At 40.7% G+C, this 12,654-nt stretch overlaps 1 protein-coding gene across 1 annotated transcript in view; it reads left to right on the forward strand.

Moving 5' to 3' along the window:
* Window positions 1–12,654, forward strand: part of LOC122814984 (F-actin-monooxygenase MICAL3-like) — a 489,064-nt gene that overhangs the window by 451,402 nt on the left and 25,008 nt on the right. Inside the window, exon 8 of the mRNA XM_044087239.1 lies at window positions 7,718–7,818. Within this exon, the coding sequence (XP_043943174.1) occupies window positions 7,718–7,818 (101 nt within the window). The remainder of the gene's footprint in view (window positions 1–7,717; window positions 7,819–12,654) is intronic.

Below are 12,654 nucleotides of genomic sequence, written 5' to 3' on the forward strand. Positions count from 1 at the left end.
TACAGAAACGCCATCGGTTTCGGAAGGCGTTTTCAGACCGACGACTCTTACCATTAAAACGTTTTCTAAGTCGAAGACTCCTTCTAAATCTAAAAGGACTGCACTTCAGTCTCCTGTTCAAGGCCCTGTGCCTAAGAAACAGATGCTCAAAATGGCTGAAGATTTGATTTCTTTAATCAGGGGTTCACAGCCCCCTCCTGACAAAAGGCCTAGACAAGAGGAAGATTATGCTTCCTCTGAGCAAATGTCCATTTCTTCAGACTCCTCTGAGGACCAAGACTATTCCTTCTCTCCTTATGAAGATTCTGATGCTGAGGACTCTATTCCCTCAGCTTCTCCTCCTGAAGACTACTTTTTTGGGGAAACTTTACACACTATGAGGGAACATTTTCACTGGGAAGGTCAGGACTACTCTGATTCAAAGAAAAGGCTCAGAGAGTTTCTTTTACTCCCCCAACACAGACCACTTGCCATCCCACCAGTTTTGGACATTGTGGATGATGTCTATTTAGAATCCAGTTTCAACCCAGACTCTCTACCTCCTGCTCCGGCTAAGCCGGACAGATACTACAGAGTGTCTGATTCCAACAAATTTCTTTACAAAAGCCCAGTAGCTGACCCAGAGTCTCAGAGGGGCTAAGGCTTCTATGGCTAAAAACCCAGTACCTTCTGAGAGGGATTCCAGAGCACTAGACAGGTGGGGGAAAAAGGTTTACACCTCAGCCACACTAACTATGAGGGCACTGAATTGTCAATTTCATATGCTTAAGTATCAGCAATTTCTAATCTCTCAGTTAAAGCAAAGAATAACCACTTTCCCTCAACAAACTGAATTGAAAGAAGTACAGGATCTGTTGCATGCCACTGAGCAGGTGGGCAAACATACCTTACAATGTGGGTTTGATTCTTTGGAGGCCTCCTGCAGAGCAGCTGTCACTGGGTCTGTCATACGTAGGCATGCTTGGTTAAAGGAACAAACTCTGCCTGATCATGTTAAAGCAAAACTACTAGATGCTCCCTTGCAGCAGGATGTTCTTTTTGGAGTTAAAGCAGAAGAAGTTTTAAAGAAAATGGAAGATAAGGCAAAATCTATGCAGACAGTCAAAGATTTCTTACAAGTACAACCCCCTCGCTTCAGCAGAAACTGGCCAACAAAAAATTGGTCCTTTCCAGCCACTGACAGACACAGAGGGGTAAATACAGACACCCAAGGGGCAGAGGACAACCACAAACCCAGTATAAACCTCGCCAATAGGGCACTACAACACAGAAGGGAGGAGAAGACAGGTCTCAATCCACCAGAAGGCAAACTCAATGACTTGCACCTCATCTGGCCAAGCAATACTCTCTTGGCAGCCCCCTTGGGGGGAAAACTCACACTTTTTTCAGACAACTGGCACATTGTCACAAAGGACAAATGGGTCCTAGACATAATTTCACGAGGATACAAATTCCACTTTCACACCTTGCCAATGAAAAGAGGAATGCCAAACCTGCCACAAAATCAATCGGCAGAGGTACAAAAACAAATTACAGCTCTCATGGCCATGAGAGCCATTCAACTGGTACCTACTCGAGAGCAAGGCCAAGGATTTTACTCAAGACTCTTTCTAGTGCCCAGAAAGGACAATGCGTGGAGACCAGTACTGGACCTTTCAATTCTAAACACTTACTTACAAGTACCCAAATTCAAGATGCTAACACTACAGCAGCTACTTCCCATGTTGGGCAAGGAAGCATGGCTAGTAACGTTGGACCTCAAGGAGGCATACCTGCATGTCCCTATCAGACAAAGTTGCAGAAGATACCTCCATTTCATTGCAGGTTCAACCCATTACCAATTCTCTGCACTGCCCTTTGGCTTATCTACTGCGCCCAGAGTTTTCACAAAATGCCTGGCACCAGTAATTGTATACTGCAGACAAAGAGGAATTCAAATATATCCATACCTGGACGACTGCCTCATCCAAGCAGAAAGCAAAGACATTCTCTTACATCATCTGGCCTTTGTAAAGCATCTACTAAACTGCCTGGGGTACACAGTAAACGAAAAGAAGTCAAAACTTGTACCCTCACAAAAAATGACATTCCTGGGTGCCAGCTTGAATACAACAGCCCAGAAGGCTTATCTTACGCCAGACAAGCAACTACAACTAACTCAATATTTCAAGACAATGGCAACAAAGACCCAATTAACTGCAAGAAAAATTCTGCAGGCTTTGGGCTTCATGGCATCTTGCATTCTAATAATACCATTTGCAAAGCTGCATATGAGGAAATTACAGTGGTACCTAAAAAGCGTATGGTCTCAACACAGCCACAGCTTGGACACAATGATATCTCTTATTCCCTGCCTACAACAGGAATTTCTATGGTGGTCACAGGCATGTCACCTCAACAAGGGTCAGCCTTTCACCTTGCCCCCAGCCAGGCAAACTATTACAACAGATGCTTCAGACTATGCCTGGGGGGGCACACATGGCAGGGCAATGCATTCAAGGCCTATGGACTGCAGATCAAAGAAATCTGCACATAAATCAAAAAGAGATGCTAGCTGGACAGAAACCTCTGACAGCCTTCAAGGATCTATTACATCCAGGACAACTTGCAGTAAAGACGGACAACACCATAGTTATGTGGTACATAAACAAACAAGGGGGTACACATTCCTACCCTCTATGCAGGCAAGCAATGATCTTATGGAACACAGCTCTGGTCTACCAAGTCCAGTTACAAGCTCAATTCCTGCCAGGACAGAAGAACACATTGGCAGACGACCTCAGCAGAAACATCAAAGATCCCCACGAGTGGAAACTAGACACACAGATATTTGCAATGATAACTCAAAAATGGGGCCTTCCAAACATAGACCTGTTTGCCAGTCCTCAAAACTACCAACTGACAAAATTTTGTACAAGGACATTTCACCATTAAGCTTGGAAAGTGGACTCTCTCTCTTTCAGTTGGAAAAACCTGACAACATATGCCTTCCCTCTATTACCTCTCCTCACAAAGGTTCTTTTGAAGGTCAAAAAGGAGAGACCACGACTGATTCTCATAGCCCCAGACTGGCCACGCCAGCACTGGTACCCGCTACTGAAAAATATGGCCCACAGCCCACCATGGATATTGCCTCAAATACCCCATTTGCCCACACAACAAAACAAACAGATTCTTCACAGCCAGCTCAAAACTTTAAATCTGGCTGCATGGCAAATCAACTAAACATCCAACCAGCTCCTCTTTCACAAGCAGTTCTGGATGTTATTCTGGAAGCTAGGAGGCCAAGCACCAGGAAGGCTTATTCGGACAAATTGAAAAGGTTTTGTGCCTGGAACCAAGCTAAAGGCCAAGACACAATTCAGCCTCTCATACCTCACATTCTACAGTATTTAGCTGAGATGTTGCACAAAGGACTTTCCTTTTCCTCAATCAAAATTCATGCTTCAGCTATTTCAGCTCCTACAACACGGATCCACCTTTATTTTCACATCCTCTTCTAAGGCAGTTCCTCAGAGGGGCAAAAAACGTTAGACCACCCAGGAGAGCTCCTACACCAACATGGGACCTCAACTTTGTTCTGGAAAAACTAACGATATCTCCTTTTGAACCAGCTTTCTCTGAAGATCTTCAGTTCCTATCATGGAAGACTGCCCTGCTCCTAGCAATAACTTCAGCTAGGAGAGTCTCAGAACTACTGGCACTAATGGCAGTGGAACCTTTCCTCATTTTTCATCGACAGAGTTTCTCTACGAACTAATCCTTCCTTTATGTCTAAGGTGGTTTCCAGTGCAGCTTTAAATCAAACCATCCACTTACCCACCTTCTTGCCCAATCCACAGAACAAAGGTGAGAGACTCCTGCATTCCTTGAACATTCACAGGCAGCTTCGTTACTACTTGGACAAAACTAAGGCTTTCAGAAAAACTGACCAGCTCTTTGTATCCTATGCTACAGCTTCTCAAGGGAAGGCTATATCTAAGCAAACCATTTCTAAATGGATAGATCATTGTATACGGTTCTGCTATACCCATCATGGGAAACCAGTTCCTGCTACCATTAGATCCCACTCTACCAGGGCAACAGCTACCTCTACAGCCTTTCTCAGGGGGGTTCCAACCAAGGAAATTTTAGAAGCTGCAACTTGGAGTTCAGTACACACCTTTACCAAACACTATCACCTACCTCTTTACTCTAAGTCCAGGGCGGGCTTCGCCACTGCAGTTCTGCAGGGCCTGATTGCCCCCACTAACCCTCTATGATACCTCCCCCCACCTTAGCTTTGGGATTCAACCCAAGTGTGATGACTGCAGCAGGGTAACATGATGAACATAGTACAGTTTTGTACCTACCATAAATGTAGATGTTCGAGTGTTCACCCTGCTGCAGTCCATGTTACCCTCCCTCCATCCCCTCTGTTCTACTGGCAAAATCTCTTCTATGCCTTACTGATGTATTTGCTTATAGCTGAAGGGATTTTGTGTTTGTGCAGTGTTCACTCCATTTGGTACTAATTCTGACCACCTTTTTGGGGGCACCTGACATCTGGGGCAAGAAAAACTGAAGAAAATGGCATCGGTTGCATTATATGTACCCCTGGCGCACTGACGGCAGGGAAGAGGCAACAGCAATCGACGCCGGACCAAGACTTTGGAATTCCGGCCGACTGCGGGACCGCCTGACGACAGGATAACCCAAGTGTGATGACTGCAGCAGGGTGAACACTCGAACATCTACATTTATGGTAGGTACAAAACTGTACTTTCTGTAATATTGTGGATGTGATTTTTGTTTAATGTTATATGAGTGTATAGTGTATGTTTTATGTAGCAATGTTATGATCTATTTTTAGTTTGTGATCAGAGATGTGGTTTGTGTTTTATTTTTTTTTTTTTATTAATTTATAGATTTTAATTATGTGGGGACTGAGGAGATGTGATGCTGCAGAGATTCTTTGTGTGTGCATGTTTTTGTGAGTATTAAATTAAATTCACTTTCATGTTTTAATGAGTAATATAAACATGGCAGGTTTAGGGTATTCCTAGCTTGTTTGTGTGGGTAGAGTGATGATAGATGCTTTGGTGATGTGGATAGGTTGATGATAAAGGTCTAATGACATGGGCAGTATGGTGATATACACAAAAATATATACATAGTTTTCCAGAAACATCTTTGTATCGTAAATTTATTTGGGTAGAAATATTGTTTTTTTTCAATTTCAGGATATATATATAGTTTTATTTTTTTATATCCTGCATGTGTATCTAAGCATTGATAAACATCTTATATATGTCATCAACCACTGAAACAACATTCACATTTTACATAATTCTGCCCTAATCCTAATAAAACAGTTCACACACTGTATACTTACATTATGCACAAATCCCACAACAACACAAAAACATCCCACCTAAATTAAAGCTCTAGAAAAATGAATGAAAAAGTTTAAAATAAAGCCATACCAGCCATTCAGAAAATGCCATAACCAGCAAAGCAGGTGTGATTCTGCGTAGTTAAGCTGAATAAGGTAATTCAGCTAAAATGTAACCAAGTTAAGATATCATAACATACCCCTACACTACTAAAGTAATACTACATACTTAGCTGACACTATAAAAAATTGAAAATCAGTACTGCCTCTGGCTTATCAATGGCAAATGACTGTTTTGGACCATGCTAAGGACTTGAGGGAGCCTTGAATGTAGCCCTACTTATATTCAGCAACCCCAATTTTGTGATTAGCATTTTACTGTCTTTCCTTACTGTTGATCATAGATATTCCTCTACATTTAAGTATAATATTTTTTCTGAATTAGCCCCTGTTGTTTATTATTTACTCAAATGGAGGAAATTATGTTGTGCCTTTCTTTGAATGCAGTCTACTCTGGAAGATCTGCCAGGTTTGGTATGTCTTACAGAGTGAACTTTTCAAACAGTTTACGTCTTCTAGCTAAAAATGGTGATGTTTTGAATTTGACTCTTTTTTTTTTAACTAGATAGAAATAAAATCTATAGAACTGCATGTTCATTTTATTTATTATTTTTTGTATCATCCTTGCTAGCATACCTGCCAACTGTCAAGCCTCCCCTCAATCAAACATTACACTGCTGAGAGGGGTTATCATCTATGTGGGTGCTTTTGTCTTATTGCTGCCATCACAGCAGTAAGAGCATTTTTATGTTATGGCTAAACCCCACCCTTGGTGGTACTGACAGCAGTTGTGTTACTGCAAGGGGCCCCTATCTCCCCCACTGTGGCCATGCATTTTTGCTGTCCCACGTGCTAACAAGGGATGCTGTCATCAGCTTTGGCTGCCATGCCCATGTCTTAACTAGCCTGGCTCCCTGCATCATGATGAGCCTCTGCACTCCAGCTGAGTATCTCTCATTGGAGCAGTGATGTGAGCTGGGCAGAAACCATGGTTTCTGCCCCCCCAGTATGGGTGCATCCATCTTCTCTGCCTGCACAGTCGAGAACCCAGGCCACTAGCTGGATTTAGGCCAGGGCTTTATCTCTGTACTACACAGGTGCAGGAATTGTCCCATTTAGTTTTATTGTTGCACTGTTACTGTGTTTAATTTTCAGTTTTCTTATTTTTTATGTTTTAAGTTGCCATTTTTAAGGAAACATTATTTTCCTTTAGCATTCTTTCTTACAATTTCCATTTATCATTAGTGAACACCACTTGAAATAAATTGCTTGGCAATCGCCCACTGTTTTGCATACAGTTAGCTTCCTTGGCGTTTTCAGCATTTTGAAGGCTCATATTACAGCAACTCCTGCTGTAAGGCTGTGCCTGGACTTCTTTTGTATTTCTCTGAGGAGCTGTTGATTATTGCAGGGAATGTTTTCCTTTGTCACTTAGATAACACAAAGTTAGCTAGAATAGCTGTGTGAAATCTTAACCAGAAATCTCAGAGGGGATTTTAGTCATCATTTCTGTGCCCATATACTTTCCACTGTTTGAATGGATATTTCTGCCACTGTTTTGTAGTAATTTAACAGTCTTTTAGTACAAAGCTGGAGTTGGCCAGTTTTGTTTATCATAGCCTTTTGAAAGTTCATTTATCAGCATTACCTAGGTTGATGTTTTTTTTTAACTTCAGGGTACATTGCATTTCTTGAATTTGACATTTCAGTAAGACATGCAGTTGGTAAACATTTTTGTGTGTTTCCTGTCAGAGAGTTCCATTTTCAGCAGTGTTTTCTTATTTAATTACAGACTTTTCACAAATGAGCTGGTAAATCACTGTAGATCTTTGGAACGGTTTTATTTTTTTACTTCGCAAACCGCCATGGAGATTTTCTTTTATGATCTTTGGAATGAAACTTAGGAATCCTTGAAATGGGTTTATAGCATTCTGGATGTCAGAGCATTTGTCAGCAGGTGGTGTTATCATGACGAGGCCAAATACACGACTGAAAAATGTTCCATAACCTCCTAGTTCTTTAAAGTTAACTTCTGCTGGTGATATTCCCTTATTGTGATCTTAAATAATGTAACATCACAGTATGATTGTTTGCAAATTAACTGTATCTGTATAAAATTCTTTACATTGCTGGTGACCGCTGCGTTTTTAATGTAAGCTGTTAGTTTCCATCAGCAGCAGCTTTTTAGTATTAAAGTCACTCTTTATTGAAAAAACACAATTCTGTTTCAGCAGCACATTTAATTTGTTTCATGTACATCATTACATTTTTGTTTAATTTTAGGCATAGATTTGGAAAACATTGTGTACTACAAGGATGACACTCATTATTTTGTGATGACAGCTAAAAAGCAGAGTCTCCTAGACAAAGGAGTAATATTGCAAGTAAGTAGATTTGAACAGTGTTTCTGTGTTAGACTTGTGCTAACTTTACTAATTAACAGTTTGTGTAGTATCTTTGTGTTTTAAGCACATTAAGTGTTGATAGATTTGATTACTGATGTACATCTTTAAAGTACAGTACTAGGCAGGAGAAATAAATATGTACGGCTACATGTATATGTGTGCGTACATACATATGTGTGCATGTGTAAATGTACATATGTGCACGTGTTTATGGAATATATGAATATATGAGTGTCCAGTGTTTGATAATATGAAATATGTTGTACTGTAGGTTTTGATAATTAATTATGTGATGAGTGATGAAGCCACAAATTTTAAACTGAGTTCTCTAATCCTGCATTGCAAGCAGTACAAAGTATTTTGTTTTGTCAATTTTTTTCTGTTTTGTAGTTAGACTACTTTTCCCCCAGTGATCTCAGTGGACTATTTTGAGTGATAGTCATAGTCACATGACTCACAGATGCGTAAAGGCAATCTGCCGTCATGCCAGTATGCCTGTATTTAAATAAAGTGTGAAAAGCATTTTAGTAGTCTTCAGCCTTCCACAGAAACACCCAGTAAAGTCTCGCACTTCCAAATTGGCGTAAAGAGATGAAGTGAATATGTACATAAAAGTCCCAGCAGTTGTGAATATGCTTCACATGTAGATAATTGATTAATGCTGTCTCCTGTTTTCAGCAAGCGTTAGGGAGAGCAAAGCTTCACAGATCACTTGAGAGCTTTCCACAAGATTTTGCACTGGTTAAGGCTCAACACGGCTGGCCCGCAGCTTATCAAAACTTTTCAAAGACTTATATCACTCCAAAGTTACCCTTGTAGCTTTTATAAAGTTGGAAAAGGGGACGATAGGACACTTGTTAAAAGGGGACAGAGTATTCAAACAAAATCAAAAGGAACACATTAAGAGGGTTGCACTTGGTGGGAGAGGATTGGCAATATTTTTAGTGAGTATATACCACATTTTTTTCTGAAAATATATTTACTAAGGGAGGTTGTAGAAAGAAAGTCAGAGAGTTTAGTATAGAAGTTTAAGGAAGAGTTAAGGAATTTTTTGGGCAAAAAACATAATTGACAGACCGGACAGACAGGAATACTATGATACACTGAGAACGGGAGGGGAGGCAAGACATACTCAACTAAATATCTCCTCTCTCTCTCTCTCTCACTGTCTCTCTCCTCTTTCTTTGCCATGTTAGGTCCCTGCCTCCATCTCTGCCCCAGCTCTATACTTCCTAGTTGCCATCTCCCTTTATCTCCCATGGCACCTCCTGCTGTTAATTACATCAACTCACTTTTCCCTCCTGGTTTTACTTTAAACTTTGTTTTTCCTCTTTCTGCTATTTACTAAGTGTGACACTTTATGCTATTCACTAAATGCAGAAGTGCTTAATTTGCATAACAACTTCTTAAGTTGGCCCAAACTTTGACCAGTCTTTTTATAATTCTCCATTTCGACAAATATTGGGCTCCTTGCTTACATAAACGTTGAGTTAAAGTATTACATCAAGGTTGAGACAAAGTATTAATTAAATTAAAAGCTTTTATTAATGGCACAGTTAGCTAAAAGTTATTGAAAAAAGGCAGTTATCAATAGATTTCAATGTGACATCTTCAAAATTAACTTCTGAGTTACTGGTATTGTAGGAAATCTTCAATAATTCTGTACTTCTACATGGAGATATTTGGGATGTAAAATATATTCAGCGCTGTGTTCATTGCTATTATATAGTTACAGTTGGTTATTACAGACAGTGGAAATTCTCAAAACAAAAGTGCAGGCTATCTTGTAAATCATTTGAGAAGTGGATGCCAAGAAATTCAACTTGAGATCAAAGCTCAAGAGGTGAATTTTGACATCCATATTAAGGCACTTACTGGAGGATTACAACTGGAGACCCAGTCATAATTCTTTTTAGTGCATGGATCTTTATCTATTCCAAGGACTACTGATTACAGAAAAAAGGAAAAGAGTTAAGTGTTTTACCGACTTTTAAAGCCAGTAAAGCCCTTATCAAGCAACAGTCACTGCATGGTAAGTATAGACATCACCTGTCACAGGACACATTAACCACATTGTACATATTTCATCTCAGGATAAACAGCAGAATCAGTAGCATGCTCTGTAGCACTACAGCAGACTGATGTTGAGAGCAGAATGGCTGTTGATCGTGCTGTTTCTGTCATTCTCATGACCCAGCCTCAGGACAGTGATACACAGTCACAAAGTCTACTGGCAGGGCCTCATGCCCCACAGCTGGTGGACAACTCCATAGGCAATGACACAGCCTCACATACTAATTACAACAAGGGGTGGGGGGACACTGCATAGCTCAACACTTGGTTCTTGTGCACAACCTGAACTTCTTGATGAAGAGACAACACTTCTGGAGGTAGCAGTACCCACTGTTACACCTGTACACAGGGTTTGACAGATGAAGACATATTTCTCAGTTTGCTCCAGAGACATTCAGGTCCTTGTCTGCCCTGCAACACATGTGCTGTGATATAGTTCAGACACTGGTTACTGCCACTGGAAGTTGTTTAGAGATGATTAGCGTGCTATAGGGTATACCCGAGGATATTCATTACTACACAGGGAATATTAGCGGTCACGGACAATGCCATGATGATCCTTATGTGTAGTATGGTTGAAGCAGTGGTATCCCCCATATACACGCTAGCAAGGACTGGGGGACAAAGCTGGATATGGACGAGAGTACGCCATATTTCAGGTCTACCTCAAGAAAGTACCGCAGGCATTCATGTGTATTCCTCAAAGCAAAAGGCAGTCAGACCTTGTCAGACTTCCACAATATGTGATAGACCCCCTCTGTAAAAGTCCAGGGCTTGTAGCATCTTAGGTCAGTATCTGTGGGTTCCTCTGCATCCAGTAAATCCCAGCATCAGAGTAACTTGGCATCAGGCTGCCATGCTAATAGTTGCTGATGATCTATGAGACCATTACCCACACTGTCTTTGGTGACACCTTCCAAATGTAAGTAACATTTTTGAACCTCAGCAATACAGAACTTTCTCACAGTGAAGTCACTTTGCAGACATGGGGAGTACGAGTTCACATGCTATATGCTCCTCAGGACAAATGCTGCACTCATTTTTTGAACCTGAAAAGAAAAGAAAGAGACAATGGCAGCTGAAAAAACCAAATATATATATAGATAAATATAAGGAAGAGCGAATGCGGCAGTAAAGCAACTTATGGTGGAAAAAAATACATTTCCTTTAACAAGTAAATATAACTTCAGTAATACTGAAGTGAACTACTCAGAGTGTTAGCTCTAAACTTTTTTCATAACACTTGCCCCTTTATAGTTCACTCAGTCTCTGCCAGTATAAGCAGCACTTGTGCCACTGACCACTAAATGCTGTACAAACGATGATGGCTAATACCATCTGACCACCAAGACTGTGTATGATAAGAGGAGAAATGTTTGATGTGTAGTGTAACTTGATCATGCACCACTCAGCATAGCCTACAAGTAACAATGCATGCATCAGGTATTATGTCTGTAACTTTGCTCTGCCGGGCAATAAATAAAATGACCCTGGTTGTAAAGTAGATGCCACCTGTTTGCCTGCACAATTATAAATCATGCACAAGTCTGCCAAAGGGGTTGTTGTACTACTGCTGTTGGCTGACCACTGTCTGTTAGGAGAAATGTTAGAGGGGGCTACACTGCCACTGTAGGTGGCTGGCCATGGTAGTTGTGCACTAGACCAGTGTATAATCATGTTACGCAGAATGCAGCAGGCCATAAACATTCTGCATGCAATAGCAAGCGCATACTGAATCCCCCTCACCCACAACTCATTTAGTCTAAAGAAACTGGCTTTGAGTAGGCCAAGCATTCACTCAGTGACTGTCAGCATCTGGAACAGAGTAGTATCAAAGTGCTTTGCAACAGCTCACTATGGCTTACAGACGTGTCATTATCAAGAGTTTGAATGTGAAAAACAAAACAGAGAAAGGACACACCGCGAAACAGGGAGTAATGACTCAAGACTACCTAAACCACTGTATAGATACTGAAATAACTGTGGCTGACCATGTTAGAGTAGTTTGCACTTATCAGCATGGTGACCATGAGGAATTCAGCCATGCAGGAAGAGAGGCAGTACAGTGCGCTTGTGTTTCAAATGTGAGAATCATGGGCAGAGCCGCCCCCCTCCCCAGCCATTCCAGTGTTCTATTACTTGGCCATTTCTCCCCATTTACCATAAAGACTGTTGAGACCTGTCAGTGTGCCTACTGTTTTCTTATTTACTTCTACAATGATTACAGATACTGAAAGAAAATAGCACAAAAACTAATAGCCATTTGCTAAACAAACAATACAGTCTCACATTGAAAATGGACTTAGCATGAGCAGTAAACCTCAATGCCCTTAAAACTCACATTCATTGAAGCAGCATTAAATCCCACATTCAAAGAAAATGCATCTGGTCAGTGGAGGATTAAGTTTATCTTTAGGCTGTTTTCAAACCATAGGCTCCTTGCACACATTTTTAGGGCCATGTATAAATGTGTGTGTTTTTTGATTCACCGTCCTGATTGTATTTAATTATAGTCCTTGTATAATACAGCACCTCTTGCTAGAATGTGTTTTAAATTTGTAGCTTTGAACATTCTTCCAGTAAGCAATGAAACAAAAATTACAAATCTACCCATTTCAGAAAATTTCATCCATAATAGACCACTCAGGCATCTGTCATTGCAATCTGCCAATATCAGTCAGTAAGCACAATCTCTGCAGAAGTAAAAGTTATTTTGTTTTATGGCTCTGTAAGCCACATTAA

Source organism: Protopterus annectens, chromosome 11.part0 (assembly GCF_019279795.1).
Source record: "Protopterus annectens isolate FY-2018-M chromosome 11.part0, PAN1.0, whole genome shotgun sequence".
Taxonomy (NCBI): domain Eukaryota; kingdom Metazoa; phylum Chordata; order Ceratodontiformes; family Protopteridae; genus Protopterus; species Protopterus annectens.